Source organism: Zootoca vivipara, chromosome 6 (assembly GCF_963506605.1).
Source record: "Zootoca vivipara chromosome 6, rZooViv1.1, whole genome shotgun sequence".
Taxonomy (NCBI): Eukaryota; Metazoa; Chordata; class Lepidosauria; order Squamata; family Lacertidae; genus Zootoca; species Zootoca vivipara.
The window spans coordinates 40,362,349-40,377,748 of record NC_083281.1 but is presented as its reverse complement, the minus strand read 5'-3'; the positions used below and the strand labels follow the sequence as shown (position 1 = coordinate 40,377,748).

The window sequence follows — 15,400 nt, the reverse complement described above, 5'->3', positions numbered from 1 at the left end:
GATCAGAAGGTCGGCGGTTCAAATCCCTGTGACGGGGTGAGCTCCTGTTGCTTGGTCCCAGCTCCTGCCAACCTAGCAGTTCGAAAGCACGTCAAAGTGCAAGTAGATAAATAGGTACCGCTACAGCGGGAAGGTAAACGGCGTTTCCATGTGCTGCTCTGGTTTGCCAGAAGCGGCTTTGTCATGCTGGCCACATGACCTGGAAGCTATACGCCGGCTCCCCTTGGCCAATAATGCGAGATGAGCGCGCAACCCCAGAGTCGGTCACGACTGGACCTAATGGTCAGGGGTCCCTTTACCTTTTTAACATTCCAGTGGCCGCATGGCAGCCAAGAGTGAATCAATATTAGTATGACAGGCCACATTCCAGCGACACAGAAGTCATAGGTTTCTATAGAGACATCCATTTCTCCATCCAGGTATGCCAGAGGCATCACTACATTTCAGAGACACATTCCAGGAAGGCTAAAGCACTAGAGGGTGGAATGAAGCAGAACCAGTGATGCTTATGACCTGCAAATAGCCCTAGAGAGCTGCAAGTGGCTCTTGGGTCGAAGGCTGCCCACCCCTGTTTCAAAACACAAGAAGCAAGGAACATCACAGTAACCAAGAGAAATGCCTGAACAGGATTAACTAGGCTATAGGTGTGCAGGCTTCAGTGGGCTGGGGAAAGATTTCTATATAAATAAAACATTAGCAGAACACAAGCAGCTCTGCCTGCCAGCTCCACCATGAAAGCAACTTAAAAATGCACAAATGAAGCATCAACTGTACTGCCAACCTTTCATGGTGCCGCATAGCACTAAAAATGCATGTATGCTGGAACTTTGGTGTGAGGGGAAGTGGAAGACGGCACATTTTTTGTCTGGATGTTATGGAAAGTTATGTACCTGCTCTTGTTGCGAAAAGATAACAGCCAGTAAGGATATGATGGAAACCAAGTTGGATTGTGGGCTTAATCTTGAGGGCTTCCCAACAACACTCAAGCCATGGCTGTGGAAGAATCCCTTAGTAGACTGTCTTTCTAACAAAAAGAGATTCTAGTGTTTGCTGCTAAGGAACATCAATAATAAAAAACATAATATAAAGCATACTAACAGACAGCATAATAATAAAATAGTCATAATAACACACACACACACACTTAACATGTCATAGATTATTTAATGGTTAAAGCCCACCATCACAGTGACACAAGTGTATTGATATAATCTCTCACCGGCCAAGGAGAGCTCATGCTGTGTGCTGCCCAAAGTCAGATTTTGACTATATTTACGAAAACAATCTTTGCTTCCATCACTCCCCAGACAGACAAGTCTCTCTGTTAAACTCCAAGCAGGTTCTGTTTCAAAAGCAAGTGGTATCCACGCATGTGGGCTTTATGAAGGCGTTTTGACATCTCCCAAAAGGATTTCATACATTCATCACTATGGCAACCTGCCAGGTATTTTTGTGGAAAAATATTAAATTGAAAGTTCAATTTTCTACAGAAAGCAGCTGTCTTTCACACAAAACACAAATTTAGAGGCTCCAATTTCACAACACAGCCCATGCTATGAGCTCAGGGAAAAAATGTATACATTTCATTGTTCATAACTAGGTAGCTCAGGGCATCTGCAAAATGGAGTCTGGCAAAGACCAACTAAAACATCAAATGGCTTGCCACAAATGTTAGGGAACACTGAGCTGTACAGCTCAGTTAGGTTATCGAATCTTCCGCAAAAGGTGGACAGTCACACAATTAAATCACACACGTCATTCCCTTATCAAACCACCTATATATGCTTTAGATATGTTGCTGTCTCTGAAACATCACCAGCTTTGCCTTCCAGCTCTAATGAAACCACACAGTGGCAGTTAGATTGCAGATGTAGAAAGTTGTCATTTCCAGAGCTTGGAATGCACAGGGGCACACTGAAAAGAAAACCACACAGAAACCAATACAAAAGTTGTCTCCAGCCTTACCACTTCAAGAGCAGTTGCGCATATAATTTAGCCCTCAAATGCTACGCACTTTAGCTGGAAGTCCAGAAGACAACCCCAAGTTGAGAGCAGGTAATAATATCTGCCCTCCAGATATACTTTGGAAACACATCTTAGGTAACAGCCTATGAAAACAGACATCCCTTCTCCCTTTGCACAACTGGTTTGGTAACCACATATGTTAAATGCCTGCACTGGAGGCTCTAAGGCAGAAGCTGGAAAACTACCAGCCACCTAGAAATCTGAATCAAGCTGGCATCCAGGAGTACTGAAATATTTATTTAGGTCTGTCCAAGGCCAGAGCCCAGCAGCTTCCACTCCTAGGGTGGAAAAAAGTACTTGCGCCTTGGAATTTGAAATACTCTTCCAGCTCCACCCCCCCCAATCCAGCAAATTCCAAAATCAGCAGACCAGTTATAAACCTGTTAATCCATCCTTATAATCACAACATCACTTTCCCTTCACCCCACCCCCTGTTTACAGTCTCTTGCCATCCAGGTCACCATACAGGACCCCTGAATTTCTTCTCTTCTCTGCATATTTTTTCCTTCTTCCCTGTGGGCGTTCTGGAGTTCCAATAATACCAATCGTGCCCCCCTCAAAGGCAGGGCACTCCATCCAACTTTTTGTAGAGTAGAGTCATCATTTTTTTCATGGTGTGTTTCATTTTGTGTTGAATCATCACAGTCCTCATCTTCATCTTTTCCTTCCCCATCATTGTCATTCTCACATTGCTCTTTTTCAGTGTCAAAAGCTTCATCTCCTAGAAAATCATATTCCGCCATCACCTCCTGAAATTTCTGCTGTAACTCCTGTCGTCGTGTCTCCTCTTGACATAACTCTATTCTTGTTTCCCACATTAAGGTCAAAACAGACCGCTGGAACTCAGGGGAACACTTTTTTGTTGACATATTTCAGTCCTGCCAAGGTCAAAACTTATCACGTGGGGTGGAATATGATCACAGTTTATTTTCTCGACTCCATTTTAACAAGCTGGCTGCATTCTTCAAGTCTTGTTAACAATAAAGTTCGAACTCACATTTCACAAGCACTTAAGCCAAAAAAGAAATTCCACAAAGTCCAGAAATACAAAGTGAAGTAAAAATTGACTTATAAATCCTGATCAACTCACTGGATTGCCTGGGCTGCCGGCTCCCGAGGGAAAGAAAGGTTTTTCTTAGGCTTTACCTCATTGCTGCAGGGCAGTCATAAACCACAGTCTCTCTCCCCTTTTCACCCTGCATCAAAGGGGATATTCTCTTTGATGCCTTTGAGGGATCCTTTTGAATTACAAATCTTCTGTTTATGGCTTCGGGTTTCTATTTACTGTCTCTTTGTTGCCGTGGGGGGGGGTGGCTTCCTCTTTTCTCCCCTCTCTCCCAGACCAAATTGTTTTATAATCCAAATCGTGAGGTTACTTACAGTCTTTTCCAATCGTTTTATTTTCGGAAGAATCCAGCGCTCTCCGCCTTCGGCTTGAAGCTTCTCCCTGCTAGAATAACGTTGCCGCTCAAAATGGCCCCCGCGACTTCTACCCTCCTCGCTCCGGAGCTCTTATTAGAGCTAACCGAAGAGTTGGGGAGTCCGGATTGGGTCTGTGCCGAGCAAATTGCCCTCGGGACGCCCTTCCCGAGGTTCTAAGGGGCGCAGCGTTGCTCTCGCTGCCCTCCCCACTCCTAGCAGAGACGGGCCGTCTCGGAGACGAGACGAAACCCCGCCGATCGACGCTGGCGCTGAACCCGGAAGCCGGTAATCGGGGATGTAAGGTTAAATTGAGAATAGTTATAGTTTTAAAAGTGAATGGATTTTGGAAAATGTGAAAATATGGAGGCTTATAGAGGGAGAAAAAAAAATTAGGCACGGGAAGAGAAAATGGGAGTTTGAATTTTCAGTGATTTGAATATTAGATGAAAATGTTAACAATTGATTTATAAGTTGTATAAGATACAAAGGTGTATTTTTATAAAGTAAGAAACTGTTGCAGATGATAAAAAAGGGATGAAAACCGGGGAAGGGGGGGAGGGGAAGCCCATAAAATATGGTTTTTCAACTATGAATGCAAGAAAAATTTTTCTGTTTTGTATTGTTTTTTTCTTTTTCTTTTTTTTCTTCGCCCTTTCTTTTTCCCCTTTTTTTCCTATTTCTATTTTTCTCTTTTTTTTGGTATAACAATAGATGGTTGGATGGATGTCCTCCTGCGTACTGCCCTGGTTTGCTGGAGCTCCCTGGTGGCAGGGGGGGGCTTTGGGGTCAGGGGAGGGGGAGGAGGACAGAAATCCAAGCATAAAATGGACCATTTCTGACTGTTCACAAACATGGGATACTTCTGTGGCAGGGGAGGACCCATGTGGGTGGGTAGGAAGGAGGTGGAAAAGGGGTTTAAGTATGTACCGTTTTTTTGTTTTTTTGTATTTTGTAAAATTAATAAAAAGTATGTTAAAAAAAAAAAAATGAAATACTCTTCCAACCTTGCTTATCCATGATAAAAGCAATGAATGGATGCTATGGTTAAATACCAAGAACTGTGCGCCATCACAAAAGTAAGAAAAGCGTAAGGTCTTCCCATCTACCTGGCAATGTGCTGCAAGAGGGTTGGATTTCAGAGAGGGACTCAAGGAGAAATTCGCACAACACACTGGTGCAAGAAGGAGGCAGGGGAAGGCGGGGGAATGATGTTTGGACAAACCAAAGGAGGAATTAGGGGGGCAACCTTAAGACCTGATGAGCTGACACAGTAGAAGTTGCAATAATCAGCTGGTGAGGGCTCCACTTGGGGAAGAACCTGCAGCTCTTGTCACCTGCGGCTCTGGATCCAAAGGAACCTGTGGGAAAGAAGGGATGTGGATCTGGAAGTAGAGAGGAAGAGTTTGGAAAGGGGGAAGTATCAGATACAGTACATCTGTGCAGCATGATCAGTTTAGTGTTAAAGATTCAAAGACAAGCGAGCCAGAGAATGTCACACATGCTTAGAAAACTCCAATGTTAGCTTGACAAACCATTCTCAGCATCCATGCCCTGCAGCACGGTTAATACAAATCATAAGGCAGGTTGAGCCCAAGGCAACATGCTCAAAGACAATGCCCTTTTCTGGGTATGTGAGGCTCCTGGAGACCAGTGGGACAAGCCTATCCATCTTTATTTGCATGTGAACAATGTAACCAAAGTAGCTATCCTGAAAAACACAGTAGCTTCCAAGAATACAGTAAATGTGCAACTTATGTGCATTTAACTTGTGTGCATTCAGCTTTACTTGCTAGGCGATTTTTGTTTTTAATTAAAAGGTGGAAAGGGGGCAAGCATCCGGAGGGCGGGAGGAAATGGCAATTCTACCCTTCATTGCACCCAATGTGTTTTGACTATGTGCAATTTTGGCTTTATGCGCTATCCCCAGAATGTAACCCCTGTGTAAGCTGTGGGTCTACTGCAGGCATCCCCAAACTTGGTCCTCCAGCTGTTTTGGGACTACAATTCCCATCATCCCTGACCACTGGTCCTGTAAGCTAGGGATGATGGGAGTTGTAGTCCCAAAACAGCTGGAGGACCAAGTTTGGGGATGCCTGGTCTACTGTATTCAAACCCACTTCATGTGATGAAATACCATAAGTGACTATGGTAGGCAGGCAGAACAGAGTATCAACAGCTGCCATGGGCAGCAGAGAAGAGAGCTGGGTCGCAAAGGCATTTGGGGATGGGAGAAGCTGAGACGGTTGTGGGTCCTGCAAACAAATATTTTGGTGGGGACCACCCCACCCAAGGCAAAGCAGCAGTCAACCTAACTAAAGAGGGACATGCCAGGGACAGCAGCTAGAATAAGTTTAAGCATGACAGGCAAAAGGGGAACAATGGATGTTGCCTTATTGGTACATCTAGCTCAATATTGTCTGTATTTACTGGCAGTGGCTCTCTAGAATCTGACAGGGTTCCCTCCCAGCCCCACATGAGGATGCTGGGGATTGAACCCAGGACTTCTGCATGGAAAGCATCTGATTTGTCAGAGTTACAGCCAGGTTTATGGTATGTGTGTGCATTATAAAATTACGTGTGAATGCACACACACCCTGCTTAAGAAGAACCCAAATTATTCCAAAATAACCAACATTTTATATCCTGTATAAATTATGCAAATTTAAGCATAATTTTTGCAGTTTGCCCTATATCCACTAGACAGGACAAAGGGGCCATGGAAGGTAATGTTAGATGTTACTTCTGAGAGATAATAATAATAATAATAATAATAATAATAATAATAATAATAATAATAATAATATTTATGCCCCACCCATCTGGGTGGGTTTCCCCAGCTACTCTGGGCGGCTTCCAACCGAATATTAAAAACAGTACAGCATCAAACATTAAAAACTTCCCTAAACAGTTTGTATGCTTTCAAGCATATATTCTCAACCATAAGGGCTGGAATCTTGCTTTTCGAAAAATAATAGTCCTGATTCTAGGAAAATTGAATTGTGCACCCAATACTACATTCTGTACTTTTCTAGTGCTACTGCAAAAATAGCAGTATAAGTTATCACTGCAATTTAAGCAATTCCATTTTGTGCTGCGACAGTGTTACCTTGCACTGAAGCTTTGTGTGTAGGGGCCACATGAAAAAAGTTTTTCCAGTCTGGAAAACAAAATGAATTTGTTTCAACATGCACATTTATTAACACCCCCTGAGTAGCCTTGACTCAGCTTCACCATCAAGCACTTGGAACAATAAAGGACAATTTCATCATTTCTCTGTGTAGTCACAGGAAGTGAACACAACAGGACCTTATGAAGACGACAGCATTGGCTACAGTCAGTTGGGAGGGTTTCTTGAGCAATGCAAAGGAAGCAAGTGTGGTTGAAGAAACAGGAGCGAAGTTTTATGGTCTGGGGAAAAAAAAACTGTCAACAGCCTTTGCCCTTCAGTTCCTCTATTTGCCATACTTCCCCCTCACCCTCAAGAAAAACTCAGATAGCTGCTATGAACCAGCATAAGCTGCCCATGGATCTATTTCTTTGTTTATAGTGGCTCCAGTTCAAGTTTCAACCAGATTAAACATGCCATTGTTGACTGCAAAAGGTTTGTCTCTTCCTTAGTGCGTTCTGCAACTGTAACATCCCAGAAGGCACAGGCAGTTCAAGTTCTTAATTACCAAAAATTTGGGCTACCTACTTGGAAGTATATTCCACTGCAATCAGTGGGTCAGGCTGCTCATCTTGCAAAAGAACAGTCACCATCACTGCAATATGTACAGCATCGAGCACAATCTGCACTACATAAATGTTAGAACACAGCAACAGCCCCCCAAACTGCCTTCACTCACTCAAGTATTGCAGGCAGGCAAGCAAGGTGATCATGTTTGCTCAAAGCCAAAAGAACAACCTTAGGTATACATACAAATGGACACTCTGCAATTAGCCATGTTACGCACAATCTGATTAATCTTCTGTATCTTTCCCTCTTCAAGGTTGCTGTGGCAGCGTTTGTGCTGCCTTATGCCCCAGTTGCAATCGCTAGAAAAACAAAACCACAGGTTCAAGCCAAATGCAACCTCCCATGAAAAAAAATGGCTACAAGCCTGCACTAGATACCATTATGCAAGTGGGAAAGTGCTTTAAAAATGACAAAATCTCAATGACCATAACGTACGGCAGAGGAACACAGGAGAAGATCAACCTTCCTGCCCCAAGCTGTACCACCTTCATCTTCTGACTTCTACCAGGGGCTCTGGCTGAATCACTAATTTTTACTCCATCTTGATCAGGATGAACCTCTTGGAAGTATTGGGGTGCAACCTAGCTTGCACTGTAGGCCAATGCACCTGCATAAGAAAGCGCCAAGCTTCCAAGACTGTCCTTATCCCAACCTGGGTTGTTCTTCCTTTAGCGTTACTGGTAACTTAGACCGCCTTCTTCCTTAGAGACCCTCTTGGGTGCTGAGATTGGCAAAGAAGACCTGCTTGATAGTTCCTCTGCCTTATACTCAGGTGGAGGTGCATCTAGCAACTTCATTATACAGTTGCTGGAGAATGCTGAAGATGCACTTTTTTACCCTGGCTTTTGACACTTGAGGTGCATGTTTTTAGGACCCACCTTATTTGTGTGATTGTAAGTTTTTAGTGTTTTTAATGATGTAACCTGCCCTGGGACTTTAGGGTGAAGGGTGGATGATGATAATAATAACAATAACAATAATAATTGCTGACCTGATCTTCCTACTTCTCTTCCCTCCCTTAACAAGACAGAACTAGCATCTTTCCTATACAACATTTATTCCAATAAGAAATATATTTCTTATTCTCCTAAAACCAGGGTCTTGTATCCAGAGTAAAGTGTGCTGCTCCAACAGGGTTCAGCTTCTGCCAGCATTCAACTCAAATGCTAATGTCCCCAATTCTGCAGTCCCCATAGTTATATATTGTAAACCATTTAGAAGCCAAATTTAGCATTAAGCAGTATGTAAATAAATAAAGTTTCACTTAACTAGCCTGCACAAGCCCTTACTGTGGAGGATGCAAACCAGACCGCAAAATGTAGTATTATAAGCAGAAAGAACAAGAGTGCTGCAGGAGAAAAAGAAGAGTATATTCAGATAACTTAAGGAAAAAGACCAACTCTCTGCAACAGAAGGCACACCACTCCCTCTCTCTCCCCCTGCCACCCCATCAACAGCTGCAAAATCCCCAAATCAGGGTTGTTAATCTGGCCCAAGGGAGAAATTGTTTCAGGTCCAAAATATGGCAGGGAAGCAAGCAGTGAGCATTAAGAAAACCCTATCTACGAAGTCATCCCAAGAGATATTTAAATTGAGCACACTGTGGATGTGCATAGCAATCTTCACAGTCAATTATCTGGCCTGGTGTCATTTCAATGTCAAAACATGGCTCAGGAGACTGTTCCATTGAAGACAAATGGAAAAAAACCACCATGTTACCAAGGAGAGTTTAAGTCAAACTCAGGCAACTGCAAAAGGTCTCCCCACCCATATCTCTCCACCTAAGGCTCTAAAGGTAAAGGGTAAAGGGGCCCCTGACCGACTCTGGGGTTGCGGTGCTCATCTCGCTCTATAGGCCGAGGGAGCCGGCGTTTGTCCGCAGACAGCTTCCGGGTCATGTGGCCAGCATGACAAAGCTGCTTCTGGCGAACAGAGCAGCCATTTGTTTTTGTCCCCATGCTTTTCAAATTTTCTGTAGTTTTGTGGGGACACTGGTTGTTTGAAATTTGTTGGCTGTATGGTGCATTTTACATTTTTAATGGCACACTTCAATTTTACATTAATTATACCACCAAGGTAGCTTGCTGTTTTATGGACTACTCAAAAACGAATGCTGGCAGGGCAGGGAGTGGATATTAAATACTGTACAGACCTTAGGGAACCTTTTAGAAAGCTGTTTCAGCCAAGTATCATAGAGAGCAGAACTATCAGTCTTGGCTTCTCAGGGAACTGTCATAGAAATATCTTCCAACGCTCAACCACGGGGAGGCTAGCGTAGGCTGCTTGAAGTCAAGGGCTATGAGCACACAGGAAGCTATGCAAATGAAGAAAGGAAACTCAGAAAAACAGGAAGTGGACAGAAATATGAGGCAGGCACACCAACAGGAAACTAAGCAAAGGTCTTCAGCAATATTGGTCATTGGTATTATAGATCTGAACCCTTATTGACATGGGATGACATAAGAAGTGCCTATGGACTTTACAAGAAGCTTCTCCCTCAGACATACACAGATCTTATGCCGGATATGAATCAATGGTTCATTCCAAACAGGCCAGCACATTTTTAACAAGATGCCATTAGACAAGCAGAGCAAGACAGAAATTATTCCTCTAGCAAATGGTATTCAGAGGTATACTGCCTTTGAACCTGGAGGCTCCATTTAACCTTTCACCATCACTTGTGGCAATGAATTGCATATGTTTTGTGAAGGGGTATTACCCCTGCCACCAGCCTTGAGCTTACTTCCAATCAATTTAACTGAATGACCCAATTCTGTTTGCAAACACATGTGCATTCTTCACATGTTCTTTGTAGCCCAGACTAGAAGCTCTGAAGTTTGGTGCAACACAAAGAGTGAAAGGGGAAAAACCTAAATCAGCCTTCCCCAGCCTGGTGCCCTCCAAGACTACCGGTATGAACCCCCATGAGAATTCATAATCAAAAACATCTCAAGAGCACCAGGTTGGGGCAGGATGACCTAAATCATCAGTAACTTGACTTCCAAAATATAGGAATCCTTCTGCTTAAAGCACAGATGGGACTGAACCAACTGAGCCAAAACATTCTTTGCTTAGAGTTGGGCAATCTGGACTGCAGCTAATCTTTTCCCAGTTTTGCATTGCACTTTGCAAAGTGCCACTAGACCCCAGAGCAGAGTTTGTTGGAACATGTTTAGTTTATACTGGGTTCTCAATTGTAATCTATATTACTATTCTTAACCATAAGCTTTGGAGCCTTGCATCATGAAAGCAACCAGAAGGCCACTGGGTCCTGCTTCCTGAGCAGCTGATTTGGGTAGCAACAAGAACACAGGCACACAAGCAGAGTGTTTTCAGAATGGTTATTGCAGAGCAAACAACTGGGCAACAGAAATAAGGGGGCAAAGATACCGTATATGAAAGAAGCCAAACATGCTCCATTTTTCTAGCTAGCTTGACTGGGGGAAGAAGCATCATCTTCTCCATTCCAGATATGACAATCCCCTTCCAAAGAGTTTTCCAAAATAAGTTTTTGAGGATATCAAGAGTCAGCCTTCCTGAGAACTCTGAATAGATCTTAGTAACCAGAGGCATTTGGAAGAGAAATAAATCTTGAGCTGCCTTACCAACATGTTTGTTTGTGACCCTTCCAGACACTAAGTTTTTTCAAACTTCCTTACCACCTGAAGAGCTAAAAAGTTAAGGCATTTAACAGGAAGCAGAGACACAGGAATGTTAACAGGAGCCTGGGAGTATATAATGCTAGACTCCAGTAGACAGTTGCAGTCCATGGCTCACACATACAGTATACATTTCCCAAATCTGCCTTTTTTTGTGAATCATCCTTCCCTTCTCTTTTCTGATGCGGCCTTCCCATGTGATCTGGCCTTATCAGCCTCCAGAAAGAATTCATCCCCAATGTACCTTCTTTAGATACAGAATTTATAATACAGTCTGTGCTGTCAATTTGCCCAGTTGATGCCATTATGTAACCAACTGCATGCAGTACCCCCTGCATTAGGCGTGGGTTCTCTCCCCCCTTTACAAAAATGCAAGCCAGTCTGCCAGCAACCTTCCTTTCATACCGGCACTTGATTTTTCCAGCATGAGGGACCATTTTCACCACCTGTTTGCTTTTCCTCCCTCATCCAATTCAAGAGGCAGAGCACGAGCGCATACATCCAAGGAGCTAGTATTTCTGACAAAGAAACCTGCAGTACATGCTTCTGCCTAAGAGGAAGTCTCATCCTGATATCACACAGTATTAATGAAGATGACCTGAAATTCACAGCATTTGCTGCTTACAATTATATAATGCTTTTAGTAATTTTTTAAATAAAAAAACCTTACATGTATTTGTATATTATGTATGTATGCATATTATGTACATATGCATATTAACACACTCTGGCACACACCAATGAAGATATACTGTAATCACCATCCAGCAACAGTGACACAATCTTAGCCCACCTACTCGTTGCCACACAGCTCCCTTCTGTAGGGCTAAGCTCATAGTTTCCCCCAACCCCACAATATGTTCACCAGTTCTGTATGTTACCTTTGGCCTGACAGTCTGCACAGTATTTGTTCTCCTCTTCCAACAGCAGATTGGCAAGGACAGCCTGATATCTATCCACATCCCGGACCGATTTGCCTGTCATTGCAGATAAGAGATGGCTGCGCAGGAGTGCAAAAATAAAAATAAAAAAATAAAAAGGGAGAGATGTCCTTTCCTTCCTTTAGCTCTCTAAAGCAGGCCTTTCCAGGCTCCTTCACTCCACACCTCTGATAAAGTGCACCCCACCCTAAAATTCAGCTCACACCCTTCTACATAATCAAGATCTTGGTCTAGAGAGAAAAGAGGCCTCTCAGCTCCCAACAATACAACTTCCCCTCTTGCTCTTTGCCAAAAAGGCCTTCTGCAGTGCTGAGCTGAGCACTCCTCCCCAACCGACTGTCACACAGTTTTTAACCCTTCCACAGACCTTCCCATTGAAATAATATCCCAGAAGCACGCTAACATGCTACAAAGGATTACGCTCCGTAATAAAGCCTCTCTGCGGCCTCCCTCCGGTCACAGCATCCCTCTAGCACTTCCCGAACCGAAAGCACAGGCCAGGTCAGGTTCCCCCCTTTCCACATAAGAAGCAATACCCAATACCAAAACTAAATAAGCTGCAGCTGCCAGTTCCTCCTCCCTCAACCGCCGCCACCACAATTGACTGTCCCCAAGGTTTCCCTACCCTGGCAAGTTCTCTAGAAACCAAGGCTCCAAAACTCAGCCTCCCCAAAGGCACCTATCGCCCCGAACGTCTGAATGTCCTTGCTACCTCCGCAAACCTACACCAGCGAAGGGTCACCCCTGAAAGTAGGTAAGGAGCATGTCCCAAACACACCTCTTCTTCCCCCCATCACCGGCAGACACGAGAGAAGGGGCCCTACAGGACCTGGCAAGCACCCGGCAAATAAATACCTCTCTTTTCTCAGATATACATGCAGTGCAGGCAGTGGCACTCAGGTGTACCTTCAACCCTGGGCGACTCAAGAGGGGTTTTTCCTGAGGGACTCCGGAGCCTCCCACCGCCACCTTCGTGTGAGGGAACGGGCGGTGCCTGTGGCCACTTTAAAACCCAGCCTAAAACTCCAGCAAAGGACACCCCCCCCCAAAATAATAATAATACAAAAAGCCCCTCAGCCGCTGCTCTCCCCTCCCACACAAAGCCCTTCTGGCCCCTCAAGGGGAAGCAGGGGGAGCCCGAAAGACCCCCAGCCCCCGGTGTGGTGGTGGCGGCGGTGGCGAAGGAGGACGTTGTCAGGGTACGGAGAGAGGCGGGCAGGGAAAGGAAGGGAAGGGAGGAAGAAAGAAAGAAAGAAAAAAGAGGAAGGAAGGGGGAAAGAGGAAAAGACGTGCGCGCGCGCGCGTCTCCAGGCAGCGACTGACGGCGCCGCCTCCTGGAAGCACAACGCGCGCACGCACACACATAGCGCCGCTAGACACTTCCGGGAGAGGTGGGCGGGGCTGTGGTATAAACCCCGCCCACCGGCTTTACTGAGGGGTTTTGGGTTTTTTTTCTTTAAACCCGTCAATCTCGGTTTATTCGACGAGTGGATTGCAGAGGCGTGCGTCGAACGGAGAGCCAATCAAATCGGAGGGATCAGAGGAGGGGAGGAGAAATCGGTGAGGGAAAGGGTGAGGCAAGAATGAATGAACGGGAGAGTGAATGAATGAGGGCAGGGGGGGGGGGGGATAAATGGGTGGGGGCGGGGGAAGAGCAGAAGTGGGAGGGAGCCCTGCTGAAGCCCCGGAGAGCTGCTGCCAGTCAGTGTAGGCTGCATACTGCAGATGTGGCACACTGCGCACTGCAGAAGGCATACGTACATTTCTGTACACGTTATTTGGTTGGAAAACTTCACTGCAAAAGTGGGAGAAGTGGGAATTTCAAAGCGCATATTATTTTGGGAAGTGCAAATTAGGGAGATGGACCTCTTAAGTACAAATTGAATTGAATTGAATTGAATTTCTTCCTCATCCTAGGTTTTATACTCCAAACTGCAATACTGCTGCCCTCCAACACTAAATACCTGCCCAGTGTTTTTGCGTGTGTGCACACTGAGCTTTCAGATCCCAGAAGCCTCAATTTGAGGTGCTAATTGGATTAATTAAGAAATGACACTATAGGAAAAGTGAGTAACACAGAGGCAGTGTCACAAGTGGTTGGTGGTAGGGAAGACTGTTGAATGTGTATAGCCATGCAAGAGACGCTTTAGATCTGCTTTCCCCAACTTAGGTTCCTCCAGATGTTTTGGACTACAACTCCCATTAGCCCCAGTTTTCACAGAGTTGATTATATCAGTTAAGTGTCTTTTACTTTCCATCTTAACAGATTGACCCAGAGTGAGCCATGGGTGGTATATTGACCTTTCCAGTGTTTTGAATAAACAGCTACCACACAGTTTCAAAATCATGTTTGGTCTTGGTGTTCTGAAATGCTGTGTTTCAGTTTCTCCATACAAACTACATTCTGAAGCAGGCATCCCCAAACTTGGCCCTCCAGCTGTTTTTGGACTACAACTCCCATCATCCCTAGCTAACAGGATCAGTGGTCAGGGATGATGGGAACTGTAGTTCCAAAACATCTGGAGGGCCGAGTTTGGAGATGCTTGTTCTAAAGCTAGCCTCAGACCAGGCAGTATCACCTCTCACACAATAGCAGAAACTTTTTCAAACACTATTTTCCAAAATAATTATACAGGTTTGCATTATCATATTATTTAGTTATTTGTTTATTAAATATATATATATACCTGTGTAGCATAAACAAAAATATCAAGGCAGTTTGCAGCAATAGAAATATGAACCTAGCAGTTCCCATTGTCCATCTTAAGATGGACACTCAGGCAGGATTTATGGCTTCAACACCAAGCTTGCTTCGTTTTTGTTGTATTTCAAACCTTGCTCCACTTCAGGGACAGGGGCAGACAAGATGGAGATCTTCTCTATTACATTAAAATCCCCTCCACCATCGGTTTCTTCCGAGGAGTTCATGTGGCACTCATGGTCTTCCATTTCCCCACAGCAACTCTGGTTAAGCTGAGAGAGTGATTGGCCCAAGGTCTCACCATTAGTTTTGTGGTAAATTTAATCCTGGTCTCCCAGGTCCTAGTCCAGTTCCTATAATATCCCCTTCACCTTCTACAGAGAAAAAAAGATACAGTATAGGAGTGAATAAGCTGGGGAAGGGGAATCCCCCCCTTTTAGAGGGCTCACCCACACTTCTGCTCGTTCCATGTTTTCTAGGCATGGTTACAGGTAGGTAGCCGGGTTGGTCTGAGTCGAAGCAAAATAGAAAAAAATTCCTTCAGTAGCACCTTAAAGACCAACTAAGTTTTTATTTTGGTATAAGCTTTCGTGTGCATGCATCTGAAGAAGTGTGCATGCACACGTATCTGAAGAAGTGTGCATGCACACGAAAGCTCATACCAAAATAAAAACTTAGTTGGTCTTTAAGGTGCTACTGAAGGAATTTTTTTCTATTTTGCTTCTAGGCATGGGTTAGAGAACTTTCATTTGCCCCACTACTTTCCCCAGGAAAATCCCATTTATTGCTGAATCAGAACAACAACCTTCAGTCTACAGAAAACCCAATTGACATTTGTTAGGATTGAGCGGTAAACAGTGGGTTTTCCTGGGGAAAGCAGCAGGGCAAAACCTCGAAAGCATGGGACAAGCAGAAG

The 15,400-nt window shown here is 44.4% G+C and overlaps 1 protein-coding gene and 1 long non-coding RNA gene across 3 annotated transcripts in view; both read right to left on the bottom strand.

The window, feature by feature from the left end:
* SMAP2 (small ArfGAP2) overlaps nucleotides 1–13,114 on the bottom strand; it is a 35,345-nt gene extending 22,231 nt beyond the window's left edge. Inside the window, exons 1-2 of one of the 2 annotated variants that reach the window (XM_060275834.1) lie at nucleotides 12,690–13,114; nucleotides 11,724–11,842 (exon numbers count right to left, since the gene is read on the bottom strand). In XM_060275834.1, coding sequence (XP_060131817.1) covers nucleotides 11,724–11,826 — 103 coding nt within the window. In that variant the 5' untranslated portion in view covers nucleotides 11,827–11,842; nucleotides 12,690–13,114. Of the gene's footprint in view, nucleotides 1–11,723; nucleotides 11,843–12,638 lie in introns of both variants that reach the window. The other variant, XM_035121196.2, reaches the window with a different exon arrangement.
* LOC132592315 (uncharacterized) lies at nucleotides 1,463–11,717 on the bottom strand. The gene is made up of 2 exons (XR_009557751.1): nucleotides 9,336–11,717; nucleotides 1,463–8,531 (listed from the first exon to the last, which is right to left on the bottom strand). It is a non-coding gene; the product is annotated as an uncharacterized LOC132592315 (long non-coding RNA).
* Nucleotides 13,115–15,400: the final 2,286 nt, after the last annotated feature.